The sequence below is a fragment of the Chinchilla lanigera genome, unplaced genomic scaffold, assembly GCF_000276665.1.
Source record: "Chinchilla lanigera isolate Chin_1 unplaced genomic scaffold, ChiLan1.0 scaffold00001, whole genome shotgun sequence".
Taxonomy (NCBI): domain Eukaryota; kingdom Metazoa; phylum Chordata; class Mammalia; order Rodentia; family Chinchillidae; genus Chinchilla; species Chinchilla lanigera.
Window position 1 is genome coordinate 37121300 of NW_004955402.1, and position 12421 is coordinate 37133720.

General features: G+C 40.8%; 1 protein-coding gene across 3 annotated transcripts in view; it reads left to right on the forward strand.

Moving 5' to 3' along the window:
* Positions 1 to 1812: 1812 nt before the first annotated feature.
* Positions 1813 to 12421, forward strand: part of Dcc (DCC netrin 1 receptor) — a 1095765-nt gene continuing 1085156 nt past the window's right edge. For all 3 annotated transcript variants that reach the window (XM_005372942.2, XM_005372943.2, XM_005372944.2), the window contains exon 1: positions 1813 to 2586. In XM_005372942.2, the coding sequence (XP_005372999.1) occupies positions 2496 to 2586 (91 nt within the window). In that variant the 5' untranslated portion in view covers positions 1813 to 2495. The remainder of the gene's footprint in view (positions 2587 to 12421) is intronic.

Consider the following 12421-nt stretch of genomic DNA (forward strand, 5'->3'; position numbering starts at 1 on the left):
GATAGTACAAAAAAATTCCAGAATCAAACCCTAAAACAAATTACAGTAAATACTTTTAATTAATATATCTTCTTGGGTTGATATCAGAAAATCAATATTCTTGATGCCTCTTTCCACACCCTCACATCCCCCTAATTTAGGGTGTATGTGGTGTAATGGTTGCTACATTGTGTCAACTTGAGAATCTAGAAGCTTAACTAAATATCTGAGCAGTTTTACATCCCTAAAAACCTCTAACAGTAACTATGACATAGGCACACTTCTCACTCAGCCATCTCATTAGGAGAAAAGGGAAACAAAGAGGAAATGGTGACCACGTGAAACACTTTAGCATAATTAATACTCTTTATATAGTCTTCAAAACGTTTGAGAGCTGTCCTTGAAGTTTAATCGGTGATAAAGCCTACATAGTTCAGACATGGTTTTGAGTTCTGGAGGCAAATTAATCAATACATTCATTTTGTAAAATGGCTTGTAATGGTTGTTACATTGTGTCAACTTGAGAAGTCTAGAAGATCTGAAACTGTCTTGTCCAGTTCAAGTAGTGTTGGAATTTTGCTGGTGGTGATGTTATCCCATATCTGTTTTCTCCCTCCCTTTTCAAACATATATTCCTACTCTATCATCTCACAACCTGGCAAACTTGAAAGAATAACAAGAAAGTGTAGGGAAGAGAGACAAAGAATGCATAGATAATGTAATATGGTAAGAAAAGAGAGAAAACTGTAACCAACTATCTCCTTAATAGACTGACTTTTTACTAGAGTAATACTTCTGTTTATCACCCTTCCTGGCCAAACTCATTGGTTGGCAAGTTCACTTATTCAGCAAAGATGCGTTGGCCTGTGCAGTGTTCTGAGCCTTATCTGAGCATCTTTGAAGAGTGAAAAAATGAAAGACTTACAACCTCTCCTCAAAGGGGCTTAAGATTCTATAGTACATATAATATATGCAAAGAAACTCAATTTAAAGCAGCTTCCAGAAAGGACACTGTTCACACCCCGCTCCGAATGTGTGTGTGTGTGTGTGTGCGTGTGTGTGTGTGTATCCCCACATGCGCACCTGTATAGTTTGCCTCACTTCGTGTCTACAGACTGGAGAAGTTTATCTTTCTTCCTCTCCCAGAACACTTCCTCATTAGGTGGGCCATCATATTTATGCTGCTATCTCATCATTATCCATTTATGCTTCTCTCCCAAATGATCAAAACCCCATGAGGACAGAGACCAAGTCGTACTAAATCTCCCATCTATAGTTCTGGGAGCCATCAGGGTACCAGGAACACGGTAAGCGCTTTACAGTACGTTAAATAAAGCATTAAATCCCGTCTAAAGAAGAGGTAGCCCTGATGAAATACGATGTCTGACCAAGTGAGGACGCTAACTACGATGCCAGAAGGCAGCGGTCCAGCATCTTACTTTCCTACCTGTCCTGAAGGGAGTTGGATTAGGTGACTTTTTCTTTTTTCCAAATGAAAAATTACTGTTTAAATAATGTGGAGGGTGAGGAGGTAAATAAATGTCCTGGCCATTTGCCCTCGATTAAACAACCACCTAGATTTAACAGTCAAATCAAAGCAATTTCCTGATTGCTGAGCGTCAAAAACGATTGCTGCAAATCCTCCCGAGGCTCCGGATGTTCTCCGGCTCCATTGACAAAAGTGACTTCCCACGCCTGGCCCACAGAGGGCATCCCTGCGCATTGATGTGCAGACCTAGCTAAGGCAGCTGCTGGAAGCCTCCTCTGTCCGCTCTTTTTTCCCCTAAGCCATTTTCTCGGCCCCCACCCCCTTTGCGTGGAATCCTTGCCTGATCCAGTTCGTCTCCCTCCGGTCTCCACATTTTCCCTTCCAGCCCTGCGCTTCTTCGGATCAATGGATAGTACGGTTCCAACTCCCCGCTCACACACCGCTGGCGGACACCCCAGTAACAAGTGAGAGCGCTCCACCCCTCGACCCCCTGCCTCTCCGCCCTCGGTCCCCTAGCTCTTGGAAGCAAAACGGACAGTATCGGCAGGTCTTGCGCGGATTTTTCTCTTCAAGTTTCCCCAACCGACGACATGGAACCAGCCTCAACCTTTTAATGCACAAGGCAGCCACTGGATTGCTTCCCGTCTCCCCTTGGTCCCTCCTGGATGTTCCGTTTATTGATGACTGGTAAACCCCACGGAGAGCTGTCTTCCGTTCTCTCACTCCTTCCCTTTCCTTGAGTTACTTTTCCAAGGTTTGACTGGGGCTTGGGCTCTTTTGGACAGAATGGAACTTTCTGCTGTCTCTTTTCGCTACTGAGTCTGCCAGTGGACAAGGAAAAAGGCTTCGGATCCAGAAGAGGCGCAGGGGAGGTGGAGAAAGAGGTGGAGGAAGAGGACGAGGAGGAGGAGGAGGAAGCCGAAAGGGCTCGGTGCGTGTGTGTGCATGTGTGCATGCGTGTGTGAGTGTATGTGTGTGAGCGCCGCCGCTGCCCAGGACCCCTGGCCCCGAAGGTGTTGGCAGAAATATGGAGAATAGTCTTGGATGTGTTTGGGTACCCAAGCTGGCTTTTGTACTCTTCGGAGCTTGCCTTCTCAGCGCGCATCTTCAAGTCACCGGTAAGAGCTTTTTTCCTTTCTTCTCGTCGCTCCCTCAACCCAGTAGCCCTTTTCCCTTCTCATTTCATTTGGAAAGAGTAGAATTAATTACTGTGCAGGGGAAATACGATGTTCCGCCACTCTCCCTGTCCCTGCTTTCCTCATGGATGATAAAAGACGGAAGAGTTTTTTCCTCAGGGGGTAGAAGATGTTGGTGGCAGGGGAGAGGGGCACCCTTTTGCTCTTCTGAAATCTAGTGCTTTTTGAATCTTTGCTTTTGAAGATAACTTGCTTTGGTTTGGAGAGCGGGCGGGCTGGGGCAGGTGACAGGGCCGTCGTTGAAAGCCACTAGGTTGGAATCCTTAAAGCCTGAGGAACCTGTGAAGGGGGGAGGCGGACTGGGGCAACAGGAGCAGGCGGAGGAGGACACCCACTGAGGGGCTTTGAAACAGTCAAGATGCAGCGACGAGGGAACTGAGGCGTTTGTATACGAATAATGCTCCTACCGGGCTTGTTTTTGGACTTGGCGATGAGAAAATGGGAAGGGGGGTCGCTAATAGGTTTTGGTAGAAGGGGATCGTGGTGCCCAAAGGAGTGCAGAGTTGGCACGAGGAGGGAAGGGTGTTGTTGTTTTTTTTTTTTAAATTTTTAAATTTTTTTTAATGGTGAACGCAGTTCACCAGCTAAGTCTTCAAATATCTCGAGGACACTTCCAAACTCCAAACGATTGATATTCCGGGAAACCGGACCCCCGGTCCTAGCCCTTGGCAAGCGCAGTTTCTCATTAAAAATGGCAAAACTGTTTGGGGGATTGGAAGAGAAAAAGGGATCTGAAGGCTGCTCTGGTGCTGCAGGCTGTGGGTACAGAGCTGGAGGCTTCCATGGCCAAAAGAAAGAAAAAGAAAAGAGCGAGCAAAGTGACTGCTTTCAAGGTTTACTCGTTTCGCAGGACTTTGCCACTAGTAGACGGACGCTAAGGTACAGGAACCCGCCTACTGGAGATGGAGAGGCAAGCCTGGGGCTGAGCATTCAAATCCCTTCGTAAAGGACCTTTTCCCAAATCCGAAAGAAAAGACCGCGCCAGCAGGGACCGCGCGCTGGGTAGGAGCGCCCCAACTTGCGCCTTGAAAATTAACAGGGATTAGAATTAAATTGCAGCGGCCAAGTCCTGTCTCCCTGGAGTCCTAAGCTCTGGTTTTCTTGTCCCTGCTACGTGCTACAAGGCCAAGGGCTGCGAACGCTAGCGGAGTGTGCGCCACTTCACGGCCGCCTGGGTGCCAGGCAGTCAAGCGCCAGGCCTGCCGGAGGCTTCCCAAAGCCCGGCGCGGCCCCACGCGGGCGCACAGATTCGACTCCCCATCTTCGTTTGGCCAAGCAGAGAGAGCGTGCAGAGGTGTGTGCGTGTGTGTAGTCTGTGTGTGCACGCGCACGCGCGTGTAGTGCGCGCGGACCGCATCCCCGCGCTCAGCCGCCTGCGGTTCCCCCTCCCTCTCGGACCAGTTCCTCCTCCCCGTCTTCTTTCCCAGAGCTTTGTCCAGGGCAATTACAACCGCGGAAAGTGGGCGGGGCCGGGCGCATCCTAAGTGTAATGAATAGGTGTCTTTAAAATTCCTTTCTAGCGATCTGCAGATGCTTAGACGTTGTGGCTAGGAGCACCCTTCTTTGGCACGGATTGACTTGTGCGCATTCTGATAGTTTGGGAGACTGTCGCGAGAAAGCAAGTTCAAAGAGGGCGTCCCTTGCTGGGTAGAAAGTCTGCAGAACCTTGTGGGACCCATGACCCAAAAATGCTCTGGCTGAAAGTATTACATTAGACGAGATGTACAAAAAGGATAATGACAGCAATTCACGACAATACTTTAAAAGCCATTTCCCACGTGACTTCTGTCTGGCAAAGGTTGGTGGTTGATAAATGGAGGTGGATTTAATATATACTTTATTAGCATCTAAATTAATTAAACGTTCAGAGTTAAGGCCATTTATTGATGCTATATTTTAATTTTCTTCTCAGTTTCTTCTGTTCATAGACAAATCTGTGCTTGAAAAGGCAGACACAATGTACATACACAGGTGATATGTTTCTGGGTAGGCTTATGAATCTTCATCTTTAAACTTCTCTGCACTTCTAAATTCTTTTCCATTATTTGCAAATTGTGACGCAGCTTGCATAGATCATAGGAAAGTGCATAGTGCCCTTTTAAGATAATGGTAATTCGGATCACTCTATTTTCTCTTTTCTTCTTTTTTTTAAATCTTAATAGCAATTTCCTCTTCAGGAACATGGCAGGGAATTGATAAAGAAAGCACAGTTCGCTCTAAGAATGGACCAGTAGGAGGTGCCCTTAATAAGGCCAAATGTCTAGCTTACCGCCAGTGAAGTCCATTCAGGAGAGGGTTTTAAAGACTTTGTTGATTGGTAACAAAGGATTCTGGAGACAAGCACAATAGCAATAAGCTCTTTTCTGCTTTCTAGATAAAGTGTGAAGCCGCTGTGGATTTGTATGAGCTTGTTGTGATACAACAAAGGACATCTGTGGTCATTGTCCTCCTAGGGTGAGGACTTGATGCCGAGGGAGGAGGACTGTGGCCTTTTAGTTGGCTCTTCTAAGATGCCCTCGTCCGTATTTGGCATGAGCCACAGGCAGGGACATCAAGTAGTACCTCAGGTTCTCTCGGTAAAATGAGAATTTTAGATGTTCATAAGTGAAATAGGAGGTGTACCATTAATTATTCATAAGTGTTTCGATTGCCTTCTGTTGAAAACAATCAGTGAGGTAGTCTAGCCACAGTGATGTGAGGCTTGCTGCTTGCTCTAACCACCCCCTTTTCCTTCCCACAACCAAAGCAGGTCAGATCCCGCATCTGGGTTTGCTGTTGAGTGGACAGGGCATGTGGCAGGACCTGAGGGCACCTGGGCAGACCGACCATCCACTCCTCTGTGAGTGCCGCAGTATAAATCATAGTGACCTGTCACAGTATCCATTTCTCACACAGCAGCAGCTGCCCTCTGAGTTATGAAGCATGTGAAATGGCCACCACATGTGTTATATGTGAATATATTAGGGCTTAGTACATTTGCTTTAATGCTCTTAAAAGCTGGGCTGGCGTGAGCTGCTGATAGGCATTTTTTTCTGGGGAGAGATTTATAACTTCCCAGTGTGTATGACTTACATTTATTCCCTGGCAAGTTAACCTCTCAGCCAACTTATTGTTTTCATTGAGGAGGAACAGCTTTAATCCTCTGTAAGTTCCTGGATTGAGCTTTTTGGAAACTTGCTCCTGGAGCTCAGGGTCCTTATAGGCTGCAGGATGGGTTTCTAAGCTAGTAAGAAACTTGACAAGAGATTTGGGGAGATGAATCTTTGAGGAGTGGGGATAATATTTTTACTTATTTCTGGAGAGGGAGAGGTGGTACTGCATCTTCTAAGGGCATCCCAACACCCATTGCCTCAAAGGCATCATTTCCGAGAGGAGGAATGTTTTTCCCTTCCTGACTTATTTTCTATTTGGTAAATCCTATAGTTGGGAATTCTTCAAATGTATGTGATTTGCTCCTGAAATGTTCCCACCTGCATACAGCAGGGTCATCTAATCTACCATGGTTACTGTCCTTTGGAAACTTGCCCTTACTTAAATCTCAAATTTCTCACTAAAACATTTTTTTATTTTCACCTGGTGCTCATGTTTAAAGGCAGTGCTCAAGTTTCTGAACTCATTATTACCTACAATGAGATACTGCACCCTAAAATCATATTTTATTTCCTTCAAGAATTTGCCATCCTAAACTTTGTATATGAGTTTTTTTTCGTCATGGTTCTACTGGCCAGGGGAACTGTAATAACAAAGTAATGCAGTTGTCTTTCCTCACTTTCTTAAGTTAAAATACCAACATACACATACAAAGAAGAGATATTTTGATTTTCTTTTTCTACTCCTCCAACATGTAACATTGGGATGGTTTACTATAGCATAGCTATGTGAGAACACTTGTGATTCTAATAGTGAATGAGTTCTTCTGACAGGGCCACAGCTTTCCCCAGTTTCCCGAGGCCTGGTCTGCATAGAGACGAGAAACTCTCACTAAGCTGAAAAGATGATGCTCTGTTTGATATTTATTACACAAACTACCAGCTCAAATGATAACCTTTTGATGGATTAATCTATCTCCAGTGATAATCTCTTAGATGAACTGTATACCGAAATTTTTGGAAACCTTAGTTTTGCTTGAGTAAAAAGAATAATGACATAAACTCTCTGAGGATTTTTTGATTAATTAAAGTTAAAAGTCACTCAGTTCTGGAAAGGTACTATAATCCTTTAAGTGAAACGGTAAGTATTATGCACATTTACAATTCAAGTAAATGTGGCATCTTCCTTTTTGTCTTCTGTCTCCCTGTCTCATTATGATGTTCTAGAGGATTTAAGAGCTTCATGAGTTGTCCCAACAGTTATACTTTAATGAATCTTAGCTTGGGATCTCCCTAACTGATGATTGAAGCACACTGAATTAAATATGAACCCAATGCCCAATGAGGTGTTTGGCAGCCTCCTATGGGCTGCTTGCTTCCCTCTAGCCTGTCTCTGAAGAATCTTACCTCTCCTCTCTAAGCTGTGGAGTATAGATACTGCCAGCTACATGTAGCCCAGGAAAGTCTTTCTCACTGGGAAACCAAGTCCCTCATTCCAGGACAAGGTATAACATGTTGTATTACACTTTGCAAGGTTACAGACATTTGCCTTAAAAATAAAGTTTTAAATTTTCAGGGGTGTTTCTTTTAGTGGAGAGTTACACTGCATGGTAAAAATGGCTAACTAGTACTGTTGTTGTAGGAAACTCTAGTCTGTCTGTGGCTGCCCAGCCAATATTACTTAAGTTCTGGCACTCATGAGCTTTAAAAAGAGACAGGAGTGACTTCTACAGGATCATAGATTTTGCCAACCTAGGCATATTATTTGTCCACAAAGGTGATACCAGGTGATAAAAATGGGATGCAAATTTTCTTGAAAGTTAGCCACTGCACAAATCAGTATACTTTTTGATGTTATCAAAATATCCATGGCATGGCACACACCTATTGCATTTACAATATTTTTCTTTACAACAAAACCTCAAGTGAAGCCAATGCTAAATTTGTCAGGAAGAAAGGATAAGCAATCTAGATTATTTCACTGTAGGCCAATAAAAATGTGCAAGGTAAAAATTACATGTTGCATATGCCAAGTGGGTAATAGCAAAAAATAAAATGCAAATCATTATGCACCTTTATAATTGCAGCACTCAGGTAAATTACAGCACAATTTAATACCACACTTTTTCTTTTCCCACATGAGAGTGTTGATTCCTTACCTTCTATTTCTCAGGTTTAACACTATAGTAATGTGAAAGAATACAGGCTGGCTGATTGATGATCAAAATTACTCTAGTGCTCTAAAGTTTTGACAAATTTAGCCTGAGGTTTAAAAACCAGTTTTAACTCAGCTATTCAGTAAAAATACTTTCTTTCATAGTTGAAATGTCTAAACTTTGCCCAATGCTATGGCTTAGAAATACATAATAATGCAAATGACTGAATATGCCTCCTTTCATTCTTAGTGGCCAGTGGTCATTCCAATGCATTGCTTTTTATGACTAGTTCCAAACAATCATATCACTTACAGATTTCATTTCTTTGGGGAAGTCCAACTGGGAAACACAAAAATCGTGCTATGTTTATTGATTATAGTTTTCAAGTCTATTGTTAGGGTCTGACTTGAGTTGCAGTTCTTCTTGTCTGCTAAATTCCTGGAATCCAGTGCCTATAATCTACTTCTGGCTTTTGTGATAGATTTTAGATTAATTTACAAATTTAAATTTCATGGCTTCTTGCTTCCTTAGTCATTGTACAGTTTCCAGGGCAGAAGGCCCTTTAGACCTCTTGTGACTATTAGAATGAAACTTGACTGGCATCCATTGTAATTCGGTGATTTCTTCCTTATTCTTTTATCCTTTAAGTACTGGTTCTTGTTAGAAGTCTACTTTTCAGAGTAGCTAAGACAAAAATATTCACTGAATTAATTGAATCTTTATGATGTGAGCTAGTGAAAATACCAACTTGTTGGTGAATTATGATCGAACAAGAAGACTTTTCAATATAACTTTACTGTAAAGTACCTACAAAGTTCTTAAATCTGCACTTAAATACTTAAGAAATTAAGCAGGTAATATAAATGTTACTAAGTCAAGCCATTTGTCTTAGTAATTGAAGGTTTTTTCTTTTAGAAATGTAATATTTCTCCACTCTCTTACTTGCCCTTTAAGAAATTTGTAAGCTGAATACATTGACACACAACTATAATGCCAGCTCCTTGGGCAACTTAGACACTGTCTCAAAATTAAAATAAAAGAAAATGAAATAGGGGTGTAATTTAACATTCCCTCTGTTCAATCTCCATTACCAGAAAAGCAATAACTGCATCAGCAGCAACAACAACAAAACCAAAAGAAGTATATAGAACATATACTTTTTCTTCATAGATCAAATGCATTACTATAATTCACTATTGTATTAAGTTATATCATAGGGATAATTTCTAAAATATTACAACAGACAGAACTATGTATTTTTTCCATCAAATATCATGGGCTATTAAATTTGTTTCATTAAGGATTATATTACAGATTTATAAAATATATTTTGTCTACTTTATGTGTTCAACTGAAATTCTTTCCTGTCTTTATTTTGACTTTTGATTTGCTAAGAATTAAGGATTAAATTTTGTTGGGAAACAAGAACTGAGTCCCTTGATAGTGGCGCAAAATCCTAATTCATTGTAAATGATGGGTTTGTGCACTTTTGAAATAAAAAATTAATAAGATGCTATTTGTTCTTCCTGCCACATATTTTTTGTTAAATGACTGATTATAGGCATTTTACTAGTTTCAACATTAAATTTGTTAAAATTATGAACTATACGTAAAAATAGTATCCAGTGTAAATAATAACATTAAAAATCATGATAAAATAATAATGAAACAAATACTCATGTAACCAATAGCCATTTTCTGAATTTTCCATTTGTGAATTCTTGTACTATATTGGCATAAACACATGCATCTTTAATGTGCTATTTTGTTTTACTTGTGCTTGATTGTAATAAAAGAAATAGAATGTGTGTATTGTACTTTGACTTGCAATTGCCTAAACATTAAGTAGTTGAGATTCATGAATATGCATGTGAATGTACATGACTGTATTTCAATCACTCTTGTATGATATTCAGTGATATTAATTACCACCATTTTTCTAACTGACTGCTAATGAACTTTTAAGGACTCAGATTTTTGCTGTTGTCACTAATGCTGCTTTGAACATTCTTGGGGTTTTTTTGGTACCAGGAATCGAACTCAGGACACTGCAGTTGCCAGGCAGGCATTTGTGCAGTTGAGCTATATCCCCAATCCCTGAGCATTCTTAAACAGGCTCCCTAATAAAAATTTGCCCCTGTGTTTAAGGTGCATACCTAGAAGTAGAATTGCCAAGTCATGGAAAGGATTTTTTTACTTTCAGGAGGCAATGATGTGTCACATCTCTTAAAAACCCATCAGAACAGGCCACTGTATGAAACCATGTCTCAAAATGAAAAATAAAACATAAAAAAGGACTATGAATGCGTTCAGGGTGAAGGCCCTAGGTCCAGTCCACAGTAGCTGGAAAAACAAAACAAACACTAGGAACACATGAAAATCTCCCACCCCCATTTTTTTTCATGTCTCCAACACTTGGTATTGTCATTTGCTTAATTTGCCTTCATCTGGTGGATGTGAATTAACATCTCATTATGGGTTTAATTTGCATTTCCCTGATTACTAATAAAATTGAACATTTTTTTCCCATAAATTTGTTGGCCATTTGTGATTTCAGCAAGATAATTCTGTGATTTTGATTCTCCAGTTGAGCATGGAGTTGCTTTTAGACATGCATATTAATGATGGTTCTTCTGTTTCTACTAATAAACCACTTTTTGCTGGTAGGCATAGATCGATCATCAGTAGTCTAACTTTTAGGAAGTTGCTGCCTGATTCTCTATCACATTTACATTAGCTCAGGTTTCACTTAAGGGCCATCCAAAAATGTCCACTAATTTTGATTTGGTAAAGAGATCCTTAGGCACTATAAAATTACTGATTATGCAGAAGAAGCCCCCCCTTGTCAGTATGCTGACTCATCCTATTTATTATGTCCCTATGTACAGGCTGTCTTTTAGGGAAACAGAATGCCAGAGTGCCAGGCTTAATTTAAAGCATATTATGAATTCCATGAATATGATGGAATCAAAGGAGGACTTAATCACAGAGTGATAATGACAGACATCAACTCTGACTCAAAAGCACTTATCTGACATTTGACTTTGGGTATGGTTCTAATACAATAAAATACACAAGTTCAATAGCATTGTTAAATTTATGATGTTTGTGACTGTGGGTTTTAAACAAACACCTGTGCTTGCACGTGTGTACCCCCCAACTGCCAGTTTTTGTTTGGGTTCCTAATTGTTTCACCTACTCCCATGGGGCAGGCTAACAAAGGTCCCAGGATGATACAAAGCATTGGATATGCTCAAAGTGGCCTCTCTAGCGTGCTGCCTTCTGCGCCAACTCATTAGAGATGTGAGCCAAGGCTGTGACATCTAAGCAAACTGTGCACTTAGAGTCCTCCATCCATTGTTCCCACATCTTTTCTCAGCCTCATGGGATCTCGGAAGAATACAAATTAGAGAGAAAATCTGCAAAGCTTCCCTTTCATGTCTAATGTCTGGGCAGAGCTGTTCCCTGCAGGACAATTTCTAGTTATTTTCTCTCTCTGGTTTGAGATATCTCCAGGGATGGTTTGTTGACTGTTTCCCTTGGGAAATTTTTCAGCAGCATATCAGTTTGGGATAGTAAAATTTATTTTACAATTCATTAGGTAGTCCTTCTGTGAATGTTCTTCCTTACACTCCTGTCATTTGACTCCTGGTTCCTGTGTCCGCTTTTTACTGACACTGCTTCTTCTGTGCTGAAGCATGTTGAATAATTCTAGCTATACATCATTCTTGCCTCTCTCTTAGTCTTCACTTAACCAAACTATAAATATTTAGTTCCTTTAATCTTTTCTCATACCCTTTCCAAAGCTTAATCATGTTTATTTTTTTACCTGAACTCCCCCTAGTTTGTTTATATCTTTCTGGTAATCAAAAACCTCAGATTTAATATGCTCTTCTAAGTAAGATCCTTCAAGTCATACATTATAAAATATAGACTCATAATACTCTTTAACTTATGGCACATCCAGTGGTACACATTTTGCCTCCATAAACTTAGATTCCTATCTTTCAGGTAAGATTTCAGATGCCTAACATATTCATTGAGATATTATAAGGATCAAATAAGATCAAGTATTTCATTCAAGACAATAGCTACATAGCGTTTACAGGAAGATAAATGGGAAGTTTCAATGTGTTCCTGCCCTCTAGGGGCTTATTTTTAAATGAAAATGACAAGCACATCATAACTAAGTAAGATGCAAGGCAGAACAACATACCGATTTTAAAAAAATACAAGCAAAGTGGAACACACTGGAAAATACAACTACAGTGCTTATGCATTGTATCCCCAGTATATTAATATTAGCCAAATGGGCTGAGAAAGCCAATTCTCTCATCCCTGTATCATTAGATTGCTTGGATCAAAATTACAGAAAGGTGTAAAGAGTCAGTCATATTCAAACCAAAACATAGGTATGGTAAGAACGAACACAGCTTTCCTTATAGATCTGCCTGCCTGCTTGTTGCTATAAACACACTCCCATAGTTCCATGGCTCTTTTTCCTCTTGTTTA